The following is a 27,432-nucleotide window of genomic DNA, read 5'->3' on the forward strand; positions in this document are numbered from 1 at the left end:
TAACCCTAAATACGGTGGCTGGAACAATTCACAGCTAACCCTAAATACGGTGGCTGGAACAATTCTTAAATATCAAAAAATACAGTATCTACAACCATTCAAAACGAACCCACAATACCGTGGATGGAACAATTCACAACCAACCCACAATACAGTGGCTGGAACAATTCTCAATTAACCTACAATACGATGGCTATAAATATTCTCACCTACTCCACAATATCGTAGCTGGAACAATTCAAAGCTAACCAACAATACCGTGGCTGGAACAATTCAAAGCTAACCAACAATACCGTGGCTGGAACAATTCAAAACTAACCCACGATAGCTGCTTTTTGAGACATTAAAATGAGCTTATTTTCATATATTATTTACTGAAGCTTGAAAGTAAAAATAATGTAAATGTACCAAATTAGAGTAAAAAAAAATATTAAATAAAAAAATATGTAATGATCAAGACATTTGTGGAAAAATTGGATATTAATTACATTTTCGCATTTAAAAGTATATGAAAAATAAAAAATAAAAAAGCTCTAAGATTTAAAGAAACTATTTAGATATTAGAAAAAATAGATTCCAATGTACACCAGCCTGTACACCAGCCTGTACACCAGCCTGTACACCAGCCTGTACACAAGCCTGTACACAAGCCTGTACACCAGCCTGTACACCAGCCTGTACACCAGCCTGTATACCAGCCTGTATACCAGCCTGTACACAAGCCTGTACACCAGCCTGTATACCAGCCTGTATACCAGCCTGTACACCAGCCTGTACACAAGCCTGTACACCAGCCTGTACACCAGCCTGTACACCAGCCTGTACACCAGCCTGTATACCAGCCTGTATACCAGCCTGTACACCAGCATGTACACCAGCCTATACACCAGCCTGTACACCAGCCTGTACACCAGCCTAAACACCAGCCTGTACACCAGCCTGTATACCAGCCTGTACACCAGCCTGTACACCAGCCTATACACCAGCCTGTACACCAGCCTGTACACCAGCCTGTACACCAGCCTATACACCAGCCTGTACACCAGCCTGTACACCAGCCTATACATCAGCATGTACACCAGCCTGTACACCAGCATGTACACCAGCCTGTACACCATCCTGTACACCAGCCTGTACATCAGCCTGTACACCAGCATGTATACCAGTCTATACACCAGCCTGTACACCAGCCTGTACACCAGCCTATACACCAGACTGTACACCAGCCTGTACACCAGCCTGTACACAAGCCAATACACCAGCCTATACACCAGCCTGTACACCAGCCTGTACACAAGCCTATACACCAGCCTGTACACAAGCCTGTACACCAGTCTATACACCAGCCTATACACCAGCCTGTACAACAGCATGTACACCAGCCTGTACACCAGCCTGTACACCAGCCTGTACACCAGCATATACATCAGCTTGTACAACAGCCTGTACAACAGCCTGTACACAAGCCTGTACACCAGTCTATACACCAGCCTGTACACCAGCCTGTACACCAGCCTATACACCAGCCTGTACACCAGCCTGTACACCAGCCTATACACCAGCCTGTACACCAGCATATACATCAGCCTGTACAACAGCCTGTACAACAGCCTGTACACAAACCTGTACACCAGTCTATACACCAGCCTGTACACCAGCCTGTACAACAGCATGTACACCAGCCTGTACACCAGCCAATATACCAGCCTATACACCAGCCTGTACACCAGCCTGTACACCAGCCTATACACCGGCCTGTACACACGCCTGTACACCAGTCTATACACCAGCCTGTACACCATCCTGTACACCAGCCTATACACCAGCCTGTACACCAGCCTATACACCAGCCTGTACACCAGCCTATACACCAGCCTATACACCAGCGTGTACACCAGCATGTACACCAGCCTGTGCACCAGCCTGTGCACCAGCCTATACACCAGCCTGTACACCAGCTTATACACCAGCCTGTACACCAGCTTATACACCAGCCTGTACACCAGCCTATACACCAGCCTGTACACCATCCTATACACCAGCCTATACACCAGCCTGTACACCAGCCTATACACCAGCGTGTACACCAGCACGTACACCAGCCTGTACACCAGCATGTACACCAGGCTGTACACAAGCATGTACACCAGCTTGTACAGCAGCCTGTACAGCAGCCTGTACACCATCCTGTACACCAGCCTGTACAACTCCTGTGCAACAGCCTGTATACCAGCCTGTACAACATTTACAACAGCCTGTACAGCAGCCTGTACACCAGCCTGCACAAACAGCCTGTACAACACCCTGTACGCCAGCCTGTACAACAACCTGTATATCAGTCTGTACTCCAGCCTCTACACCAGCCTCTACAACCTATACACCAGCCTGTACAACAGTTTGAATACCAGCCTGTACAACAACCTGTACAACACCTGTGCAACAGTTTGTACACCAGCCTGTACAACAGTTTGAATACCAGCCTGTACAACAACCTGTACAACACCTGTGCAACAGTTTGTACACCAGCCTGTACAACATGTATAATAGCCTGTACACCAGCCTGTACAAGCAGCCTGTACAACAGCCTGTACAACATGTACAACAGCCTGCACGCCAGCCAGTACAGACAGCCTGTACAACAGCCTGTACAACAGCCTGTACACCAGCCTGTACAACATGCACAACAGCCTGTACACCAGCCTGTACAACATGTACAACAGCCTGTACACCAGCCTGTACAACATGTGCAACAGCCTGCACGCCAGCCAGTACAGACAGCCTGTACAACAGCCTGTACACCAGCCTGTACAACATGTACAAACAGCCTGTACACCAGCCTGTACAACATGTACAAACAGCCTGTACACCAGCCTGTACAACATGTACAAACAGCCTGTACACCAGCCTGTACAACATGTACAAACAGCCTGTACACCAGCCTGTACAACATGTACAAACAGCCTGTACATCAGCCTGTACAACATGTACAAGCAGCCTGTACACCAGCCTGTACAACATGTACAAACAGCCTGTACACCAGCCTGTTCAACATGTACAAACAGCCTGTACACCAACGTGTACGTGAACTAGTACAATAAATAATGTCTCAGTAATTCTCCGTCTGTCTCCTCAATTAAAGCCATTGAAATGTTAGTATAAACACTGAGTTAATGAGAAAAATGTTTGTAAGTTTTAAACATTTGGGATTTTAAAGGTTTAGGTGCTATTTATAGATGTTTAGATGTTATTAAAAAAGTATTTAAATTAAAAAAACATTTACATATTAAAAAAAATATATTTATTTTATGATAAAATCATTTATTAGTAAAAATGTTTATGGATTTACAAAAGCATTTTTTAAGGTGCAATTAAGTGCAAGTAGTTTTTATTTTGCAAACATTTGAGGGCTTTAGATGTTTATGGTTATGATAAACATTGAAAAAAATGTGAAGTGAATGAGGAGTTAAGGTAGAGAAAATATTCTAAACATTGAGATGTTAGAAAACATCAGGTTAAGGAGCTGCAATGTTATTAATGTTATACAATATCGACATGTTGATGAATAAGACCCATGTTGAACACTTAAGTGTCTATAATGATGAATAAGACCCATGTTTAACACTTAAGTGTCTATAATGATGAATAAGACCCGTGTTGAACACTTAAGTGTCTATAATGATGAATAAGACCCATGTTGAACACTTAAGTGTCTATAATGATGAATAAGACCCATGTTGAGCACTTAAGTGTCTATAATGATGAATAAGACCCATGTTGAACACTTAAGTGTCTATAATGATGAATAAGACCCATGTTGAGCACTTAAGTGTCTATAATGATGAATAAGATCCATGTTGAGCACTTAGGTGTCTATAATGATGAATAAGAACCATGTTGAACACTTAAGTGTCTATAATGATGAATAAGACCTATGTTGAACACTTAAGTGTCTATAATGATGAATAAGACCTATGTTGAACACTTAAGTGTCTATAATGATGAATAAGACCTATGTTGAACACTTAAGTGTCTATAATGATGAATAAGACCCATGTTGAACACTTAAGTGTCTATAATGATGAATAAGACCCATGTTGAACACTTAAGTGTCTATAATGATGAATAAGACCCATGTGCTGGGTGAACCATAGTCTATCATTTCATCCATCTATCAGGATCAGACACCCAGAGTGTCTGATCCTGATAGGAAGAACGTCCATAAGGACGTTTTTCCCATCAATAACTAGATAGGCCCAGTTCTGTAATCCAGGAAATGCATACATCGTTTTAAGAAATTATAATTGAAATCCAAAGGTAAGAGGTCTAAAATTTGAGTAATGAGCTTTAATAAACCTAACTTGACTAATCAGCTCACTACTCTAGCTGTCTACATAAGCTTATCCTCTCAATATAGATGTGTTTGAGAAAATCTGTCAATAAAAGTCTCTTTCCATGACACAAATTTACACAAATCTTTCTATATATCATTAACTTGAATACAGAAACAGAAGCAAATCTTCAGGTTAAAAAGAAAAGCACAATACAGTGACTGGTACAATATACGAATAACCCGAACGTAGGAGACTGAAACTTATGGCTACGTTTCGGTCTACTTGGACCATTAACGAATCACACGACCGGTCCAGACCGGACCGAAACGTCAAAGTAAGTTTCACTCTCCTAGGTGCGGGTTATTCGTACTGAACAGACTTGTGATACGGAAATCAACCTCAGAAATAATTCCTCTTAAAGATGGTAAACCTAATGCCTGGTGATGGGCGGTATACAGCTGTGAGTCGAGGAAAGGGATGGATACTGTTTATTCCTAATATCAGAAGCCCTTCAACCACGTCAAAAACAAAAACTCAGAATTAACCTTTCATAAGTAGGAGTTTGGAGGGTGAAATCTGGTGACAATTTCGACACCATAGATCAAAATATTGACGCTATTTTCAACAATTATGGTTCTTTGGTATAATGTTAAATAACGGTGTAGTTTTTATTTTAGTTATTTTTGTGTGCGTTTTCATTATATTCATTTAATTTTACGTTCTACGATGTTTATTTTTAGTGTTATACTTAGTATTATTTCTTGTTATTGTTCGTTATTATTATTATTATTATTATTATTATTATTATTATTATTATTATTATTATTATTATTATTATTATTATTATTATTATTATTATTATTATTATTATTATTATTTCATAAGTCTTATAAAATATTTATAAAAAGCAGATGGTCATAATGAGGGTAACAGACTTCTCTAAGAGGGATTCTAAGCATGTCAAAAACTAAAAAAAAAAGCTGTAGCTGTGTCTTATACTAGATCTCCATCACCAAAACTCTAGCTCGCGTTAATCAAAAATTCTTTTTGAAGCAGTGAAAACAAAAAGCAGATGTATGATCGGAGGACATTGCTGAAAGAAATTATGCAGTACGCGAAAGAAGCTGAGGGCCAGAAAGCCTCAGCTGAAAACAGCACAGGGGTGAATAGGCTGTAATAGGGGTGCTTCAAGAGGCACCCATTCATTCCCCCATTCCCATACCCTTGAAATGCATGCTAATTAAGCACAGCAACGCCCCGTATCCAATTGTCAGATCATTTTGATGAAAAGGCACACATTGCAGAGGAAATATTTATTTTGGACACCGTTTCGTTCTGTGTATAGCATCACCAATTTTTATTACTTGGGTAATCTATAACAGAGCTAAATGCCGCGTCCTTCTCCCGAAAAAATATTTTGCAATGTGTGTTTTTTCATCAGCATAGTAGCAATCTCGTAGTCAACCCCAGTGTACAAGGTTGCCACAGAGACATGCACAAACACACTTCACAACATACTCTGTCTGTCTGTCTGTCTGTCTGTCTGTCTCTCTCTCTCTCTCTCTCTCTCTCTCTCTCTCTCTCTCTCTCTCTCTCTCTCTCTCTCTCTCTCTTTCAATCTCAATCTCTCTCTTTTTCTCCCTGTCTCTACTTCCCAAACTTACTTTCGGAACTCGTATTGGATACGTTTATCCTTCGCGATTTGAAGACGGAACGTTTCTCCTTGAAGCGAGCTCTGCAAGGAGGTGAAGTGCGTGAGGGAAGGCAGAGGAGAGAAAGGAGAGGAAAGGAAGACATAAGGAGAGACAGTGAGAGGAAAGCAGAAGAGGATCAAGAATGGGAAAATTGCAAACAGGCATAATTGATGAATTACAAAGAAACTGATTTTTACACAAACACAGACACAGATTAGATAAATTGAATGAAGAAGACATCAGTTTTACTGCATAAAATAGGGCATAACATTACAAAATAATAGACACACATAGAAGACACTGAGAAATAGTGACAGGGCACATAAGGGAATCAAATAAACAACACCGAGCAGTATAAATAAATCCTAAAATTTAAGAGAAGATAATACTACATTTAAGATAAAGTATCAGAGTGTTTTGAGCACTTATCAGTGCCAGAAGAAAGCCCACGTGTAAACACAGGTAATGAATAGCTTATCTGTGGATTTTCATCTCGAGATGCTTATCAGCTGAGGAGGACCTCAACCCAAAATTAAAGAAACCTGGAGGTTCTTTTATAAAGCTAATCTATATAATGCGATTTTTTTCTGGCAAACACAATTTAAAAAATCAATCCAAAATTTATTAGCGTTTGGAAGGCCTTATAATACGTACTACTCAATTTTGGGCAAACTTTTTCAACTGCATTTCCAAAAAATAAAAAACACCACTATGTAAAATAGCTTTATAAGATAACTTATCATATTCAAATTAATTATTCTCTTTATTTTAATTGTGGGTTTTCTGATGCTACGTTTAAATATATATAGAAGCAAATACCAACACTAATAACAAGAGAACATCGTAAGCATGTAACTGCGAACACCAAAATATAATGTAAAGTGCTACAGAGGCAGAAAGGTTATATTAATTACAGATTCTGATTACAAAGCGGGATTAAGTAGAGATTTTTTTTGCTATACCGTGGCTGGGAAATTCAATTAAAACTAATATAATAAGGCGATTTTAAAACGATGTTTTTCTCCATTCAGGACCATCATCAGCTCATTGATAATGGTCTAGGACGGAAAGAAACGTTTCCTCTCCAAACTGTGGGTTAAGTGTGAGAAAAGCCAGGTATCACAAATGGAAATCAGAAGGTAAATCTGTTAATATCAAAGTTACAAGCAGGTGTATAGGAGAGAGATTAAGCTCCGTGTTCCAGGGATGCACAACTTGTTCTCCCACCAAATATAAGTAAATAGAGTCTGTACAGTGTATTGTTTACAAATTGAAAAAAAAAAACACGCGTTGCTGAGAAAAAAAATTTCTTTGGGAGAGCGCATCGCTCTGTGAGGAGTATAAATCAAGTCATGATGTAATGAACCTCTACAGAGTGCGAAACGCTGTCCTAGGAAAACATTTCTCGCAGCTTGTGTCTTTTCTTCAGTACTGTCTCCAGTTAGTTATTTACATCAGTCTTAAAAACCGAGTGATGCTCGCAAGAACCCGATATTTTGTTTTATTATATGACACACTGAGAGCCGCAAGCGACCAGCGGGAAGCAGGTTGTTATATGACACACTGAGAGCCGCAAGCGACCAGCGGGAAGCAGGTTGTTATATGACACACTGAGAGCCGCAAGCGACCAGCGGGAAGCAGGTTGTTATATGACACACTGAGAGCCGCAAGCGACCAGCGGGAAGCAGGTTGTTATATGACATACTGAGAGCCGCAAGCGACCAGCGGGAAGCAGGTTGTTATATGACATACTGAGAGCCGCAAGCGACCAGCGGGAAGCAGGTTGTGCATCCTTACAGTGTTTAAGACTCCTCCTATATATCATTTAGGCAGAATAATCACACTCAAGCTACTGGTGCAGATGTTTAGACCAGAAAAAGCCTGGATGGTGTGTACTTATGTTTAGACCAGAAAAAGCCTGGATGGTGTGTACTTATGTTTAGACCAGAAAAAGCCTGGATGGTGTGTACTTATGTTTAGACCATAAAAAGACTGGATAGTGTGTACTTATGTTTAGACCAGAAAAAGCCTGGATGGTGTGTACTTATGTTTAGACCAGAAAAAGCCTGGATGGTGTGTACTTATGTTTAGACCATAAAAAGGCTGGATGGTGTGTACTTATGTTTAGACCAGAAAAAGCCTGGATGGTGTGTACTTATGTTTAGACCAGAAAAAGCCTGGATGGTGTGTACTTATGTTTAGACAAGAAAAAGCCTGGATGGTGTGTACTTATGTTTAGACCAGAAAAAGCCTGGATGGTGTGTACTTATGTTTAGACCAGAAAAAGCCTGGATGGTGTGTACTTATGTTTAGACCAGAAAAAGCCTGGATGGTGTGTACTTATGTTTAGACCAGAAAAAGCCTGGATGGTGTGTACTTATGTTTAGACCAGAAAAAGCCTGGATGGTGTGTACTTATGTTTAGACAAGAAAAAGCCTGGATGGTGTGTACTTATGTTTAGACCAGAAAAAGCCTGGATGGTGTGTACTTATGTTTAGACCAGAAAAAGCCTGGATGGTGTGTACTTATGTTTAGACCAGAAAAAGCCTGGATGGTGTGTACTTATGTTTAGACCAGAAAAAGCCTGGATGGTGTGTACTTATGTTTAGACCAGAAAAAGCCTGGATGGTGTGTACTTATGTTTAGACCAGAAAAAGCCTGGATGGTGTGTACTTATGTTTAGACCAGAAAAAGCCTGGATGGTGTGTACTTATGTTTAGACCAGAAAAAGCCTGGATGGTGTGTACTTATGTTTAGACCAGAAAAAGCCTGGATGGTGTGTACTTATGTTTAGACCAGAAAAAGCCTGGATGGTGTGTACTTATGTTTAGACCAGAAAAAGCCTGGATGGTGTGTACTTATGTTTAGACCAGAAAAAGCCTGGATGGTGTGTACTTATGTTTAGACCAGAAAAAGCCTGGATGGTGTGTACTTATGTTTAGACCAGAAAAAGCCTGGATGGTGTGTACTTATGTTTAGACCAGAAAAAGCCTGGATGGTGTGTACTTATGTTTAGACCAGAAAAAGCCTGGATGGTGTGTACTTATGTTTAGACCAGAAAAAGCCTGGATGGTGTGTACTTATGTTTAGACCAGAAAAAGCCTGGATGGTGTGTACTTATGTTTAGACCAGAAAAAGCCTGGATGGTGTGTACTTATGTTTAGACCAGAAAAAGCCTGGATGGTGTGTACTTATGTTTAGACCAGACTGGATGGTGTGTACTTATGTTTAGACCAGAAAAAGCCTGGATGGTGTGTACTTATGTTTAGACCAGAAAAAGCCTGGATGGTGTGTACTTATGTTTAGACCAGAAAAAGCCTGGATGGTGTGTACTTATGTTTAGACCAGAAAAAGCCTGGATGGTGTGTACTTATGTTTAGACCAGAAAAAGCCTGGATGGTGTGTACTTATGTTTAGACCAGAAAAAGCCTGGATGGTGTGTACTTATGTTTAGACCAGAAAAAGCCTGGATGGTGTGTACTTATGTTTAGACCAGAAAAAGCCTGGATGGTGTGTACTTATGTTTAGACCAGAAAAAGCCTGGATGGTGTGTACTTATGTTTAGACCAGAAAAAGCCTGGATGGTGTGTACTTATGTTTAGACCAGAAAAAGCCTGGATGGTGTGTACTTATGTTTAGACCAGAAAAAGCCTGGATGGTGTGTACTTATGTTTAGACCAGAAAAAGCCTGGATGGTGTGTACTTATGTTTAGACCAGAAAAAGCCTGGATGGTGTGTACTTATGTTTAGACCAGAAAAAGCCTGGATGGTGTGTACTTATGTTTAGACCAGAAAAAGCCTGGATGGTGTGTACTTATGTTTAGACCAGAAAAAGCCTGGATGGTGTGTACTTATGTTTAGACCAGAAAAAGCCTGGATGGTGTGTACTTATGTTTAGACCAGAAAAAGCCTGGATGGTGTGTACTTATGTTTAGACCAGAAAAAGCCTGGATGGTGTGTACTTATGTTTAGACCAGAAAAAGCCTGGATGGTGTGTACTTATGTTTAGACCAGAAAAAGCCTGGATGGTGTGTACTTATGTTTAGACCAGAAAAAGCCTGGATGGTGTGTACTTATGTTTAGACCAGAAAAAGCCTGGATGGTGTGTACTTATGTTTAGACCAGAAAAAGCCTGGATGGTGTGTACTTATGTTTAGACCAGAAAAAGCCTGGATGGTGTGTACTTATGTTTAGACCAGAAAAAGCCTGGATGGTGTGTACTTATGTTTAGACCAGAAAAAGCCTGGATGGTGTGTACTTATGTTTAGACCAGAAAAAGCCTGGATGGTGTGTACTTATGTTTAGACCAGAAAAAGCCTGGATGGTGTGTACTTATGTTTAGACCAGAAAAAGCCTGGATGGTGTGTACTTATGTTTAGACCAGAAAAAGCCTGGATGGTGTGTACTTATGTTTAGACCAGAAAAAGCCTGGATGGTGTGTACTTATGTTTAGACCAGAAAAAGCCTGGATGGTGTGTACTTCAGCTTTAGACCAGAAAAGGCCTGGATGGTGTGTACTTATGTTTAGACCAGAAAAGGCCTGGATGGTGTGTACTTCAGCTTTAGACCAGAAAAAGCCTGGATGGTGTGTACTTATGTTTAGACCAGAAAAGGCCTGGATGGTGTGTACTTCAGCTTTAGACCAGAAAAAGCCTGGATGGTTTGTACTTATGTTTAGACCAGAAAAGGCCTGGATGGTGTGTACTTCAGCTTTAGACCATAAGCAGTTTAGATTAGTGACGTAATATCATTAGGGAACTCCATGCTCAACAGAAAATTTATTATATAAGGTTTAAAAAAAATAAAACCAATAGCGATAAACGTTTTTTCCATACATTTTCATGTGATGTACCTAAACGTTCATACAAGTGAAGAAACATCGCAACGAACTTCGAAATACGTTTCCTACCTGTATAAATGCAAAAGTTTAATTTTTTTAATGAAATGTGAAAGTTTTTCAAAATAGAGAGAAAAAAAAAGTGCATTTTACCAAACAATAGATGTTTTTTCCCCCCTTCTGGCGTTTTTCACATCTCAAATAAAACTGCAGAGCTGAAATATACTACAGTGATCAATTTGAAAAATGAGACGAGCTTGTCGGCACAAACTAAGAACAACAGGATCATATAAATCGCAAGGTTATGTACACCGAGAGATGTATATATCTCAGTGTATATATGATGAGAGTCAACTTTAATCTCTATTTAATGGATTAAAGTTTGCTTGTGTTGTGTGGGTGACACTCAGCCTTAATGACCCTTGAGTGGTGTGGTTTCAAGGGATTAAATTCTATAAACCAATTAACAAATCACATATTTTTACATTAGTGCAGCTCGGTCAGAGATCAGGCCTTATTATTGTCGGCCTGATCGACCAGACTGTTAGTGATGAATGAGACACAGGTGTAACACTGTAAAAGTTGTTAAAGTACTGCACGTGTGTCTTGTTCTCCACTAACTACTGTTACAAAAATTATCTTCTTCCAATGAGAAATATTATGGATATTACATGTATGTAATATGCATAATAGTCTGCACCACAGCCAGGGTCATCAGGAACTAACTTGATTATCTTATTAAATTTACTGTTGAAGACAACCTAGGCGCGAAGGGAGGGTGTTGGAAATTAATTATATGAATTTAGATAGTTTGCATGATTTAAAGTCTATTGATTGCACAAGGGTCATTGACACTGCTGGAGTTTACCGTACACCAACATACAAGAATCACTGAAATCGATAGTAATATATACTCAGTGTATATACTCTGAGGTATATTAACTTCACGGCCTATAAACATTAAGAATGATAAACGCTTCTCGGTGTATATTCACAACATAAATAAATAAATAAATAAAAATATATATATATATATATATATATATATATATATATATATATATATATATATATATATATATATATATATATATATATATATATATATATATATTTATATATATATATTTATATATATACCTATATATATATATATATATATATATATATATATATATATATATATATATATATATATATATATATATATATATTACGTACATACCCGCTGTGTGTGTGTACATATACACGAATCTCTCGGTGTACATGCATTGAGAGAAACATCTTTTGATGAATATACATATTTACACAGTTTACAGTTAAAATCCATTAAAACTCGTCTTTGAATCCACACAAGTGATGCTAGGGAGGTTTGAACCTCTTGTAAGAAGAGTTCAATAGTTTCAGGTTCATCGGATAACATTCCAAGTATTAAATTTTGAATGCCTATTTTTCTCATACATCTTTTTCATTTTTTTTTTTACAATTACATATCTAACATTTTTACATCTTTTCAAGACTATGGATTACATTATTATTTTTCAAAGGAAGCACTAAATCCGTAGGGGCGGCATACACAGGGGAGTGGCAGGCAGTCAGGTCTGATTCAATACATGAGGAGGACAGCTCCAGTTCCTCGGAACACGAGCCAGTCACTGTCGTTAAACATCTCTCCTTGAATAATTTCTTATATATTCTAACATCAAAAGTAACACAAACAATTTTCTTTAATAATACAATTTCAAAACATTTAGAAAGTAGATAAATAGTAGATAATTTTGATTTTTTTTAAATCTGCTTTTAAATTATGTAATCTACTTTCAAATTATGAAAGTTGCTTTCAGATTATGGAAGCTACTTTCAAGTTATGCTACTTTCAGACCATGACAGCTGCTTTCAGACCATGACAGCTGCTTTCAGACCATGACAGCTGCTTTCAGACCATGACAGCTGCTTTCAGACCATGACAGCTGCTTTCAGACCATGACAGCTGCTTTCAGACCATGACAGCTGCTTTCAGACCATGACAGCTGCTTTCAGACCATGACAGCTGCTTTCAGACCATGACAGCTGCTTTCAGACCATGACAGCTGCTTTCAAACTATGACAGCTGCTTTCAGACCATGACAGCTGCTTTCAAACTATGACAGCTGCTTTCAGACCATGACAGCTGCTTTCAGACCATGACAGCTGCTTTCAAACTATGACAGCTGCTTTCAGACCATGACAGCTGCTTTCAGACCATGACAGCTGCTTTCAGACCATGACAGCTGCTTTCAGACCATGACAGCTGCTTTCAGACCATGACAGCTGCTTTCAGACCATGACAGCTGCTTTCAGACCATGACAGCTGCTTTCAGACCATGACAGCTGCTTTCAGACCATGACAGCTGCTTTCAGACCATGACAGCTGCTTTCAGACCATGACAGCTGCTTTCAGACCATGACAGCTGCTTTCAGACCATGACAGCTGCTTTCAGACCATGACAGCTGCTTTCAGACCATGACAGCTGCTTTCAGACCATGACAGCTGCTTTCAAACTGAGACAGCTGCTTTCAAACTACGAAAGCTGATAGTCGAAAAAAAAATGTCGTCTTCATTACAGAATAAAACCAAAAGAAAAATGATTCAGTGAGTGACGGACAAGACATAGAAAATAGGCGATAACGAATGATCTGGCAGAGGCAGCAGAGAAAAAAAATCTTATTAGTAGATACGAGAGTAGAAGCAATGGACATAAAAACGAGGAGTAATTTACATATATTACAGCCGGCCCCACGTGTGTAGATGGGTATTATACTCAAAAGTATGCACTAAATCCGTATGGGTCATGCAGCTGGGGAGATTCTGGGAACAGAAAAAATAATTATTAAAAGTATTAAGACATATATATATATATATATATATATATATATATATATATATATATATATATATATATATATATATATATATATATATATATATATATATATATATATATATATATATATATATATATATATTCGTAGTGAAAATTTACAGTTTATATTCTGTGCGAAATAAACATGTTTTGACGTACATAAACTGAAAGATAAACATCATTCGGAGAACATATGTATACACAGATAAACAGTTTTCAGTGTATGTGCTGTGGCTGTTTAACTCCAATAGCAATGGTCGTTTCATTAGTAAACAGTGGTAAACAAACCCAGAAAAATGTGCATTTGAGATCATTATAATTACATTGAAGTTAAAGTTTATTATAACTGATCTTGGCGTCTCCTTCTCCTTCTAAATATCTATTAAACTGGAGAATTAACAAGACAGCTACTATTAACTGGAACAGAAAAAACATCCTCGAAACGCATTTTCTGTGATGAGATTGTTGACGAATTCTTGTTTTCTGCTTCTGTGGCGTTTGAGGGAGAACTCACGTGGAAATGAGGTGTTTAAAAGTAAACTGAAGAAGAGGCGTTTGAGGGTAAACTCACTTGGAGAAGAGGCGTAGGACGACGCAAATGATGATAAACATTAGGGCCAGACCTGCTAGCACACCGATCATCGCCGGATCTATCTTGGTAGCCTGAGTCCCTGTCTCTGAAAGCGAGAAAATAAAGTCGTGAGACTATTATCAAGGGGTGAATAATTTATTTGCTCTAAGTGGCAAAGATACAGTAAGGAATGATTTGGTATCTTACATTGTTTCACATTAAAATACGTAAACATAAGTATCAACTCAAGGAAATGTTCACACACACACACACACACACACACACATACACACTGAAGCCTACCTACAAGCATCAGCATACACACTGATATCTAATAGCGACCAACGAAGAGGTGAGGCCTGTAGCTGTGACTCGCCCCCTGCAACCAGAAATAGGTTAGTATAAATTTACACACACACGGAACTCACTGGAGACACAGTTGAAGCCGATGTTAGGATATTCTTCCATACGGTAGCCATCTTGACACACACAGATGAAGGTCGGGCTACATAGGCTGTACTCATCCGCTTCCTCACACTGACTTGTGAACTGGCATGTTGTGTTTAGCTTGGCTTCTGTGGGAACAAGAACATGTGGTTAAAGACAGATCCAAGCACAGTACAGCTGATGATAGAAGACACTTGCTGCAGATCAAGTGTTCACTGAGTTAATGTTTCATTCTGTATACAGCTTTAACAAGTCATGGTTAATTTTATGTTAAGCTTCATCTAGTCTTTTTTCGGTTTATGTAGAAAGAAAAATCATGTTTTGGCTTGCGTAGAGATTTATCAAGCAATGTTTGGCTTTGAGTTTCATCAAATCATGTTTCTCTCTTCGTAGAACTCTAGTTATAGTTTACCAAAAGTTACGCCATATTTCATTCTACAGTTATTGTACGGGAGTTATCTGGCTTAATGACAGAGTAAAATTTGACAAATCAAAAACAGTCGAAAGAACCTTTAGAGGAAGATTCACCAAAAAAATCATTACGCAGTTATCACACACAAGTTCCAGCATTTCTAAGTTTATTAACTATGTAAACAAACAGTCAGGTTTTTGCAACATAAGCCAGAGAAAGTAATTTTTTTCTTCTTAAAATCCTTCGCTCATTGAATATTACAGGTGTTCAGTACAGGTAATGCACAGGATATGTCATAATAAAAATGCCATTATGCTTTATAAATAAAACTGATAAATTAGACATATGTACAGCACTTGGGTATCTTTACTGTGGAAACGTATCGCCACACAGTGACTTCATCAGTCCAATACAAAGAAGAATGGTGAAAGTTAGAAGGAGTTTGATGGGACAGTCCCTCAGCCTGCAGTGCATGTAATCTGTCTATCAATCTTGATAAGAATTTATCAACTAATCGGTTCTCTGAACCATTTATCAACATAAATAAAATTGGCAAATTCTCACCTACAACTTCCAATAACAATGACAACTTTCTTCTAAGAAGGATACAACAGTGATGGAAGTTTGAAGCTGATCAGATCCCTTCTGTGACCATCACAGCTGCTACCACCACCACCACCACCACCACCACCACCACCACCACCACCACCACCACCACCACCACCACCACCACCACCACCACCACCACCACTGCTACTACTGTTATTACTACTACTACTACTACTACTACTACTACTACTAATACTACTACTACTACTACTACTACTACTATTACTACTACTACTACTACTACTAATACTGCTGCTGCTGCTGCTGCTGCTGCTACTACTACTACAAGAACTACTACTACTACTAATACTACTACTACTACTAATACTACTACTACTACTATTACTACTACTACTACTACTACTACTACTACTACTACTACTACTACTAATACTACTCACTACTGCTGCTGCTGCTGCTGCTACTACTACTACTACTACAAGAACTACTACTACTACTTACAACGATTATATTATGCTTTGCACCTCACTCTGTACCTATAAATACCCTCTATGTCCCTGTACTGTTTCTAACGCCTTGACAAAGCTCCTGGAGAGCGAAACGTTGCCACAATAAAATGTCACATTAGTTGCACTCATATCCTTTTACTTAACATATTGTCGGTAATTCTACCACACTTTCTGAGGTTATCACACGAAAACCAAAACCGAGCAGTGGGCGCCTGCACACTCCAACAGCTCCATAAACCTTTATGTAGTTACTGTACACCAGCAGTAAAAATTTGAGGTCGATCTGAGGAGGCGTTCTTCAGGTATAAAAGAAAGCAATGGGAGAAAAAGAAAGTCAAGTAACCACTTTTGGGTTTTCTAAAAATTACCACCGACAAAGTTTTCTAGAACTTGATATAATTTTTTCACTAACTTTGTGCTTAATTATCCATCCGGAGGCGAACGTAATGTTGCTCATGTTTCTTTGGCCATCAGGGTTACGATGCGTTGGAATTGGCAGATTAGGGTTCCATTACAGTTAATTGGGTTGGAATTGGAAGATATGACTTCCACTATAGATAATCGGGTCAGAATTAGTAGAAAAGAGTTCCATTAGATAATGAGGGTTTGGAATGAGATCGGAATCTGCGGATTTAGTATCTAGTATTATTATTAAGTTTGAAATTTCATATTTTAATGATTCTTTTGTTGTCTATTGTTGTTGTTTAAGTGTTTCCTTATCTATGAAAATACATTACCTATTAGTTTAAATTATTTTTTCCAGTGTGTGTGTGTGTGTGTGTGTGTGTGTGTGTGTGTGTGTGTGTGTGTGTGTGTGTGTGTGTGTGTGTGTGTGTGTGTGTGTGTGTGTGTGTGTGTGTGTGTGTGTGTGTGTGTGTGTGTGTGTGTGTGTGTGTGTGTGCATCTTTTCATCTTAGTGTTGAGCCTTTCACGTCTTTTTCACTGCTTTGTAAACTTAGGAAAAAAATATTCTTTGACTTCACGATTCAAAATTCTGAATCTTTTACCAACTCTGTGAGATTCCTTTAATGCTGAAAGAGCTGACATTATGCTGAGCCAGAAAGCTTCTTGATCAACGGCATCAGACAAGACCTTTGTTGTCTCTCTCCCGGTTTGCTTTCATCCTTCTTTGCCTTCGAGCTACGGTGGTAATGGGCGAGGCTAGACCCACGGGGGTAATGGGTAGCCTAGAGACACGGTGGTAATGGGTGAGGCTAGACCCACGGGGGTAATGGGTAGCCTAGAGACACGGTGGTAATGGGTGAGGCTAGACCCACGGGGGTAATGGGTAGCCTAGAGACACGGTGGTAATGGGTGAGGCTAGACCCACGGTAGTAATGGTTCCCACAAAGCCACGTTGGTAGTGGGGTGCCTAGGGTTACTACAGTAATAGAGCAGCTAGAACCACGGTGGGGTAAGACTATTTTGCTTTTGACAAGCTCTGTTGTGCAATGACAAATCCCAGAACTTTAACAGTGAAAGCTTCGACCGTGAGGATTACTACCAACGCGATCTTCTGTGTACTGACGCAAAAGCATACGGTCTTTATAATTAACTGAATACCCGGGACTAACTTGAGTCACCTTGGTAATGAGTCGCCTAAAACTAACGTGGGCGAGATGAATGAAGAACGAGATGAGGTGGTCCACTTGACGCCTCCTAAGCTCAGATACACTGAATGGTGAAGCCAGTGCACTTCATCCTCTCCCCAGAGAAATCTTGTATTTTGTACTCGATTTCAATGGCTCCTGAGCCTTCAGTCTACGGTGGCCCGTGGCTTGGTGGCAAAAGTTCTCGCTTCACACGGTGTTGTCCGGGTTCGATTCCCGGCAAGTGTAGAAACATTGGGCGTGTTACCTTACACTGGTTGTCCATGTTCGATCATCAATAAAGTGGGTACCTGGGTGTTAGTTGACTGGTGTGGGTCGCATCCTGGGATAAAATTGACCTAATTTACCTGAAATGCTCAGCATAACATGTGGCTTTCTATATAGTAGTATGTCATTGATGTCAGCTATGGTCTGTTTACTTTGTATTTGTACTTGTAGAACTAGAATTATTATTATTATTATTATTATTATTATTATTATTATTATTATTATTATTATTATTATTATTATTATTTATTATTATTGTTATTATTATTATTAATTATTATTATTATTATTATTATTATTATTATTATTATTATTATTATTATTATTATTATTATTATTATTATTATTTTTTATTATTATTATTATTATTATTATTATTATTATTATTATTATTATTATTATTATTATTATTATTATTATTATTATTATTATTAATTATTATTATTATTATTATTATTATTATTATTATTATTATTATTATTATTATTATTATTATTATTATTATTATTATTATTATTATTATTATTATTATTATTATTATTATTATTATTATTACATGCTGGATCACTCTATCTCTCACCTCACTTTCTCCGTTATTGCTGGAACTCTAACTTGGTGTGTCTCTTTCTTTCGCTTTCTCCTAAACCTTTCACCTTCTGAATCTATTTTTCTCGTCTCTCTCATTAAGAAACGTTTTTCTTTTTCCCACTAAACATTTTCCAAGCATTTTTTTACAACATTCACAACCAACAACATTTTTTACAACCATCCACAACCATCAACACCTTTCTACAACCATCCACAAACAACAGAAACCTTTGTACAACCATCCGCAATCATCAACAACCTTTTACAACCATCCACAGTCATCAACAACCTTTTACAACCATCCACAGTCATCAAGAAACTTTTACAACCATCCACAGTCATCAACAACCTTTTACAACCATCCACAGTCATCAACAACCTGTTACAACCATCCACAGTCATCAAGAAACTTTTACAACCATTCACAGTCATCAACAACCTTTTACAACCATCCACAGTCATCAACAATCTTTTACTACCATCCACAGTCATCAACAACCTGTTACAACCATCCACAGTCATCAACAACATTTTACATCCATCCACAGTCATCAACAACCTTTTACAACCATCCACAGTCATCAACAACCTTTTACAACCATCCACAGTCATCAACAACATTTTACAACCATCCACAGTCATCAACAACCTTTTACAACCATCCACAGTCATCAACAACCTTTTACAACCATCCACAGTCATCAACAACCTTTTACAACCATCCACAGTCATCAACAACCTTTTACAACCATCCACAGTCATCAACAACCTTTTACAACCATCCACAGTCATCAACAACCTTTTACAACCATCCACAGTCATCAACAACCTTTTACAACCATCCACAGTCATCAACAACATTTTACAACCATCCACAGTCATCAACAACATTTTACAACCATCCACAGTCATCAACAACCTTTTACAACCATCCACAGTCATCAACAACATTTTACAATCATCCACAGTCATCAACAACCTTTTACAACCATCTACAACCAACAACACTTCCTACAATCACCTCCCACATGTCAACACGCCCAACCTTCACCCTGGAACACCACCCACATCTCCATTACGACCAACAGAACACGGTACAAACAAAATTCTCAAACCCTTGAATCTGCACATAGGTTCCAAACAAGACATGAGGATCCCCACGAACCAGTGACTCGAAAACTTTCTCGGATACTAGGCGGACCATCCCCAGGTACATGACACGAGCGATCAGTCCAGACCAATACACACACATACACGACACGCTCACTGTTATTGGAACGCTACCAATATATCGAAGTGCACGACAGGTACGGTATCTCTCGGTCTCTCATATCGAAGCTATTTAAAGCGGGTATTGTACGCGGGATTAGCTGTGAGACGTCTTTGTTTTAACATGTTTTTATTACGTTTAAAGTTTATTTAGTGTTGAAGATGGGATTGTAGGTTTTTCACTCCAAAACAAAAGCACGTCAATGTTGCTTTCTGAGATCACACAGAAGTCTGCGTGAATCTTGGAAGAAATATACACAAGGTGCCTGGAAAATGTAGTCGCATGGTACCTGGTAAAAGTGATCGCATGGTACCTGGTAAAAGTGGTCGCATGGTACCTGGTAAAAGTTGTCGCATGGTACCTGGTAAAAGTGGTCGCATGGTACCTGGTAAAAGTTGTCGCATGGTACCTGGTAAAAGTGGTCGCATGGTACCTGGTAAAAGTGATCGCATGGTACCTGGTAAAAGTGGTCGCATGGTACCTGGTAAAAGTTGTCGCATGGTACCTGGTAAAAGTTGTCGCATGGTACCTGGTAAAAGTGGTCGCATGGTACCTGGTAAAAGTGGTCGCATGGTACCTGGTAAAAGTGGTCGCATGGTACCTGGTAAAAGTGGTCGCATGGTACCTGGTAAAAGTGGTCGCATGGTACCTGGTAAAAGTGGTCGCATGGTACCTGGTAAAAGTTGTCGCATGGTACCTGGTAAAAGTGGTCGCATGGTACCTGGTAAAAGTGGTCGCATGGTACCTGGTAAAAGTGGTCGCATAACACCAGCTCTTTCCACGAACACGGTGAGTATTGACCTAGTGACTCATACTGTGCGGTATTCTCACCACGGTGCTAAAATAATAATAATAATGATAATAATAATAATGATAATAATAATAATAATAATAATAATAATAATCATAATAATAATAATAATAATAATAATAATAATAATAATAACAACAATTAATAATAATAGCAACAACAACAAAAACAACAACAATAATAATAATAATAATAATAATAATAATAATAATAATAATAATAATAATAATAATAATGATAAGAAGAAGAAGAAGAAGAAGAAGAAGAAGAAGAAGAAGAAGAACAATAATCATCATAATAATAATAAAAATAATAATAACTATTGTTATTATTATAATAACAATGATAGTAGTAACATTACTACTACTACTACTACTACCACTACTACTACTACTACTACTACTACTACTACTACTACTACTACTAATAATAATAATAATAATAATAATAATAATAATAATAATAATAATAATTATAATGATAATAACAATAATAATAAAAATAATATACTTCACATTTGATAATTAATGGAAATTCTCGAAAGAACGTTGAGGCGGGAACAGGAGCTGAAACACAACCTTCTTCCCCCCCCCTACACACACACTATTTTCAACAGTGTTCACTATCAACTACGCTACTATTTTTTATTCAATCAATTGTACTATTCAACCGATTTGAATGTAATTTCAATCTTACATAGTGAAATAGTACATTGTTACTATTCGTTTACACCGATGGTTTCCACTAGCATCTTCTGGATTCGCTGATATTTTGGGTTTAAACTCTGTCTGCTACGCATGCATACATATGCATCGAGTATTTATCTAAGTATATTTCTACTCTGTCTGTCTGTCTGTCTGTCTGTCTGTTTGTCTTTCTGTCTGCCTCTCTGTCTGTCTGTCTGTCTGTCTGTCTGTCTGTCTGTCTGTCTGTCTGTCTGTCTGTCTCTCTCTCTCTCTCTCTCTCTCTCTCTCTCTCTCTCTCTCTCTCTCTCTCTCTCTCTCTCCTCTCTGGCTTTCTCTTTCTACTCCCTGGAGGCATGGACATCAAACCCTACTGCTGCAGCAGCAAGAGGTCGACGACAACAAAGGCCAGAAAGAAAGAGTCGGGACAAGAGGAGAGTTTCACTCGCAGGATAATACTCGACGACATTTACGCCGTGTGCGATAGCGTGAAACGACTCTGGATTGAGCAAAAAAAAAAAAAAGAAAATCCAGAACATCGTATTCTTGACTTTATCAGGTGGGAAAAATATATATGTAAATATGTATATATGTATATGTATATATATATATATATATATATATATATATATATATATATATATATATATATATATATATATATATATATATATATATATATATATATATATATATATATATATAAATATATATATATATATATATATATATATATATATATATATATATATATATATATATATATATATATATATATATATATATATATATATATATATATATATATATATATATATATATATATATATATATATATATATATATATATATATATATATATATATATCGTGCCGAATATGTAATACTTGAGATTTTGGCTTAAATAACAACGCCCTTCTTGCCTAATAAACCAAGCGAAAATTTGTGTCTGTGTGTATTTCTTGCGTTCATTTTGTGTCTCTACAAAGCAATCCTCTTGCTTTCATTACGGTATATGTGTTCCACGGTGTCCTTTTTCCCAGTATTTACTAGAACAGTGCTGCTAGCGATCAATAAAGCTGGGGGGGGGGAAGTGTTGTGCACGCTACTACCTCGTTGAGCATGATGAACCCAAGTAATGTGCACTGAATTGTACTGTACTATGTTGCACTGTGTTGTAGTGTGCACTATTGAGCTTCATTCAGGATGTCCAAGAAAGAGTTATATGCAAGGGATTGTGTAGCATTGTTCTGTATTATGTTGTATTGCACCGTAGTATGCACGACTGAGCCTCGTTTAGCATGTAGAAGCCAGAGTAATAGGCACTGTATTATGCTGTATTTTTATAATTCAATCTTGGCATCTGTAGTATTTTCTTTTGACTGAAAGAATAATTTATTTTATTATTTTTAATTATGCATAGGAATCTTCTGTCTTTTTTTACCTTAAGAAAAGGCATATATGAGAGAAACAGAGAGAAACAGAGAGAGAGAAAAAGAGACACAGAGAGATAGAGATTAATTTCAGTCAATACTAAAGAATGTTACCAGCAAAAGATAACCGAGAGGAGAATAACACACCATGACAAAAGACACAAGATAATAACAACAGTGAAAAGAAGTATTACCAAGAGGAGCTGCAGTGACTTATATTCACCAGTTGTTACCCTCAGGGAACTCATATTCACCAGTTGTTACCCTCAGGGAACTGATATTCACCAGTTGTTACCCTCAGGGAACTGATATTCACCAGTTGTTACCCTCAGGGGACTGATATTCACCAGTTGTTACCCTCAGGGGACTGATATTCACCAGTTGTTACCCTCAGGGGACTGATATTCACCAGTTGTTACCCTCAGGGGACTGATATTCCCAGTTGTTATCCTCAGGGGACTGATATTAACCAGTGGTTACCCTCAAGGGACTGATATTCACCAGTGGTTACCCTCAGTGGACTGATATTAACCAGTGGTCACCCTCAGGGGACTGATAAACGTGATATGAACACACGAATCAATTTCCAGTGTCGAATTTCTAGTATATTATAAAATCTATCCCATTTCAGAGCCCAGGGATTTTGATGCCTGTCAAAATTTTTGTATATGATTGTATATTAATTTTGCAGTGTTGTGAAATCCATCCCTCCATCAGGAAGGTTTAATAAATATGAACACCTGTGTTTGTGTTGTATGTAGAAGCATGTAACACACACACACACACACACATACACACACACACACACACACACACACACACACACACACACACACACACACACACACACACACACACACACACACACACACACACACACACACACACACACACACACACACACACACACGCACACACACACACACACACACACACACACACAGTAGTAGTAGTAGCAACAGCAGTAGTGTAGTAGTAGTAGTAGTAGCAGTAGCAACAGCAGTAGTGTAGTAGTAGTAGTAGTAGTAGCAGCAACAGCAGTAGTGTAGTAGTAGTAGTAATAGTAGTAGTAGCAACAGCAGTAGTGTAGCAGCAGCAGTAGTAGTAGTAGTAGTAGTAGCAACAGCAGTAGTGTAGCAGCAGCAGCAGTAGTAGTAGTAGTAGTAGCAACAGCAGTAGTGTAGTAGTAGTAGTAGTAGTAGCATCAGCAGCAGTGTAGCAGTAGTAGTAGTCGTATCATCATATAGAAACACCTAACCAAAAGAGGTCTTGCATCTCTTGAGAATTCGGAGATAAACTGGTTTGATCCAAGGAAAATGAGGGATGCTTCAATTTCCTGGATCTAGAGATCTTCACCAGCATCAAGGAGCTCGCCCTTGAAGAACGTGTGGAGTGTCGAGGAAAGAGAAGCAGAGACTCGACTCTGAGGCTGCAGGAGCGTCGAGTGGGACTCCAGACCTGGGTAATGACTCCAGCTTGTCAAGGACCAGCCTCCCTTGACTCGAGGACCAGATCTCTCCCTAGACTCGAGGGCGAGGCTCTTCCTCGACACGAGGACTAGGTCTCTCAGTTGACTTGAGGAGCAGGGAGAAAAAGATATTTCTCCTCTATAAGGACTAAAATCAGCCATAAATGCTGAGGGGGAGAGTGCTGCAACACTGCAACATCTGTTGCAACACCTACTCCAACATCTGCTGCAACACCTACTTCAACACCTGCTGCAACACCTACATCAACACCTGCTTCAACATCTGCTGTAACACCTGCTGCAACACATGCTGCAGCACCTAATCAAAACTAGGACACACTGAGCAAATAAATAAGACATATGTGCAGCACATTGACACGTTTTTCTCCAAAACGTTTTGGCAATATTCGCTTAAATTTGACTGACGAAGCCTGGCACATGAGCGAAAAGTTTCTGCAATAAATATTCCCGAGTGTTGCACAGATGTTTTATACATCGTCAAATGGTGGGTATTGTATGCCATTTTTAGAGAAACACTAGACCCATCAACTTCCAGGGTATACCTGTAGTCAGTGCATGTCTACCTCCATATGAGGTATAATAATCTCCTCGGTATGTATTCAAATTTGTATATATATATATATATATATATATATATATATATATATATATATATATATATATATATATATATATATATATATATATATATATATATATATATATATATATATATATATATTATATATATATATATATATATATATATATATATATATATATATATATATATATATATATATATATATATATATATATATATGCAATAAGATCACAGTAAACAGGTGATTTCAGAATATGCAAAACAACCACTCTGAAAGAATAGAGAAATTCCAAGCGCTTTCGTGACTACTCACGAAAGCGCTTGGAATTTCTCTATTCTTTCAGAGTGTTTTTTTTGCATATATATATATATATATATATATATATATATATATATATATATATATATATATATATATATATATATATATATATATATATATATATATATGTGTGTGTGTGTGTGTGTGTGTGTGTGTGTGTGTGTGTGTGTGTGTGTGTGTGTGTGTGTGTGTGTGTGTGTGTGTGTGTGTGTGTGTGTGTATGTGTTGGGTAAAGAGTGACCTTGTAAGAAAAAGTTAAATAGTTGGTCAACATAGTTAAAAATTCTCACAAATTATATTTTGAATGAATAAATCTAGTTTATAAAGTCCTAGACTTACGTTCATACTGCTATTTTTTTTTTTTTCATACGGCTTGGTTCTATTTATTTTAACAATTGATTTCCATATAAAAAATATCTCAGTTTTTAGTCAGCCAATGAGGTGATTAAAAAATTCTTAAACGAATAAACAGAGCATTAGACTCTTGCTGATTTTAAATGTTAATTTCACCCTTATAGAATCTTAATTCAAGATTTTATCGTTAATATAATAATCTACAACACAAAAAAAATAAAAATTACCATGTCGGAAGTGTACGAAATATAAACGTTCTGAAATGAAACAGAGCACACTGAAATGAAATGCACTTCGCTGAACATAAATATATGGCACTGAAGTGAAATTTTGCACAGTGAACTGGGATATAATAGTGCTCAGTAAGGCTTCCCGTTTTCTGGCAACTGCTGTCCAGCAGCTGAATTATGCAACAATACAGAGACAAATATGCTTGATTCTGAACCTACGCTATGCATATACAGCATATATACACCGTGAGGTGTGTGGGCACCTCTCAGTGTTCATACAAATAAGTATGTATATATATATATATATATATATATATATATATATATATATATATATATATATATATATATATATATATATATATATATATATGCGTGTGTGTCGCACTTTATATACATAGTGGTATATACCGCTCACTGTATAAACACCTTTTAGTGTGCATCTCCGAGTGTATATGCTCCATGTGAATATATACACTGTATATACACATCGCTTATATGCATATGTATATACATGTGTGTATGCACAGCAAGAAGGCTCTCTCAGGACATATACACCGAAAAATTGAAATGGGTAAATAGGCGATAGGTAGATGCGGCCTGGATGGTTGCGACCTGGCTAGGTGCGGCCTGGCTAGTTGCGGCCTGGCTTGATGCGGCCTGGCTAGGTGCGGCCTGGCTAGGTGCGGATAGATGCGGTCCAGCGGCGCTGCGGGTCGGGCCAGAGATCAATACAGGTGCCAGGTTTTATGGCCCGGGAGTGCCGATAGTGCCAGAACACAGGTGAACTAGCACCAGCTGACTCAGCACTCATACTAGTAGTACGTTCTCCTAGACTTTTTTTCTAGAGAGGCGCCTGGGTGCTGCTAAAAGGCTCTTGATCCAAGGAGCTTAGTAGTGCTCTTCTAGTATTCGGATCAAGTTTGGCTACATCAGTTCCATATGAGCTTAGCGTTTCCCTCTTCACTGTAAAACTTATCACACGAAGGTTTTAAGTGTATTTTTGACAGCTGACTACAGCCCACCTGCACCCACCACTAATCTGTGTAAACTGTATCAGTAACCCACGTACACACACACACACACACACACACACACACAGGGACAGACTCTTTCAGAGATGTGACACAGAAACAAGGGGATCCCAACTGGAAGTTGAAAACTCAGATTAGTCACAGGGATGTTAGGAAGTGTTTCTTCCGTCACAGAGTTGTCAGGAAGTGGAACAGCCTGGTGAGTGATGTAGGGGAGGCAGGATCCATATATAGCTTTCAGAAGAGGTATGATAAAGCTCTTGGAGTAGGGAGAGAGTGGACTTAGCAGCGATTAGCGAAGAGGCGGGACCAGGAGCTTTGACTCGAAGCCCTGCAACCACAAATAGGTGAGTACACACCAGTCACCATCAGTCCCTGCAAGTTATTAGCAGTAATCACCATTCCACCACTGATGAAACTCAAACCTTCCTTATATTACCTCTGACTAACCTCGTCGAAACAACAAGTCTCATTGACACGCGGG

General features: G+C 38.2%; 1 protein-coding gene across 6 annotated transcripts in view; it reads right to left on the bottom strand.

The window, feature by feature from the left end:
* jus (julius seizure) overlaps window positions 1-27,432 on the bottom strand; it is a 201,715-nt gene that overhangs the window by 23,226 nt on the left and 151,057 nt on the right. For all 6 annotated transcript variants that reach the window (XR_008408991.2, XM_053795974.2, XM_053795977.2 and 3 more), the window contains exons 4-5: window positions 14,765-14,911; window positions 14,337-14,442 (exon numbers count right to left, since the gene is read on the bottom strand). Coding sequence is in view for 5 of the 6 variants with exons in the window: in XM_053795974.2 (XP_053651949.1) it covers window positions 14,337-14,442; window positions 14,765-14,911 (253 nt within the window). In the remaining variant the exon portion in view is untranslated. The remainder of the gene's footprint in view (window positions 1-14,336; window positions 14,443-14,764; window positions 14,912-27,432) is intronic.

This window comes from Cherax quadricarinatus, chromosome 77 (genome assembly GCF_038502225.1).
Source record: "Cherax quadricarinatus isolate ZL_2023a chromosome 77, ASM3850222v1, whole genome shotgun sequence".
NCBI classification, from domain to species: Eukaryota; Metazoa; Arthropoda; class Malacostraca; order Decapoda; family Parastacidae; genus Cherax; species Cherax quadricarinatus.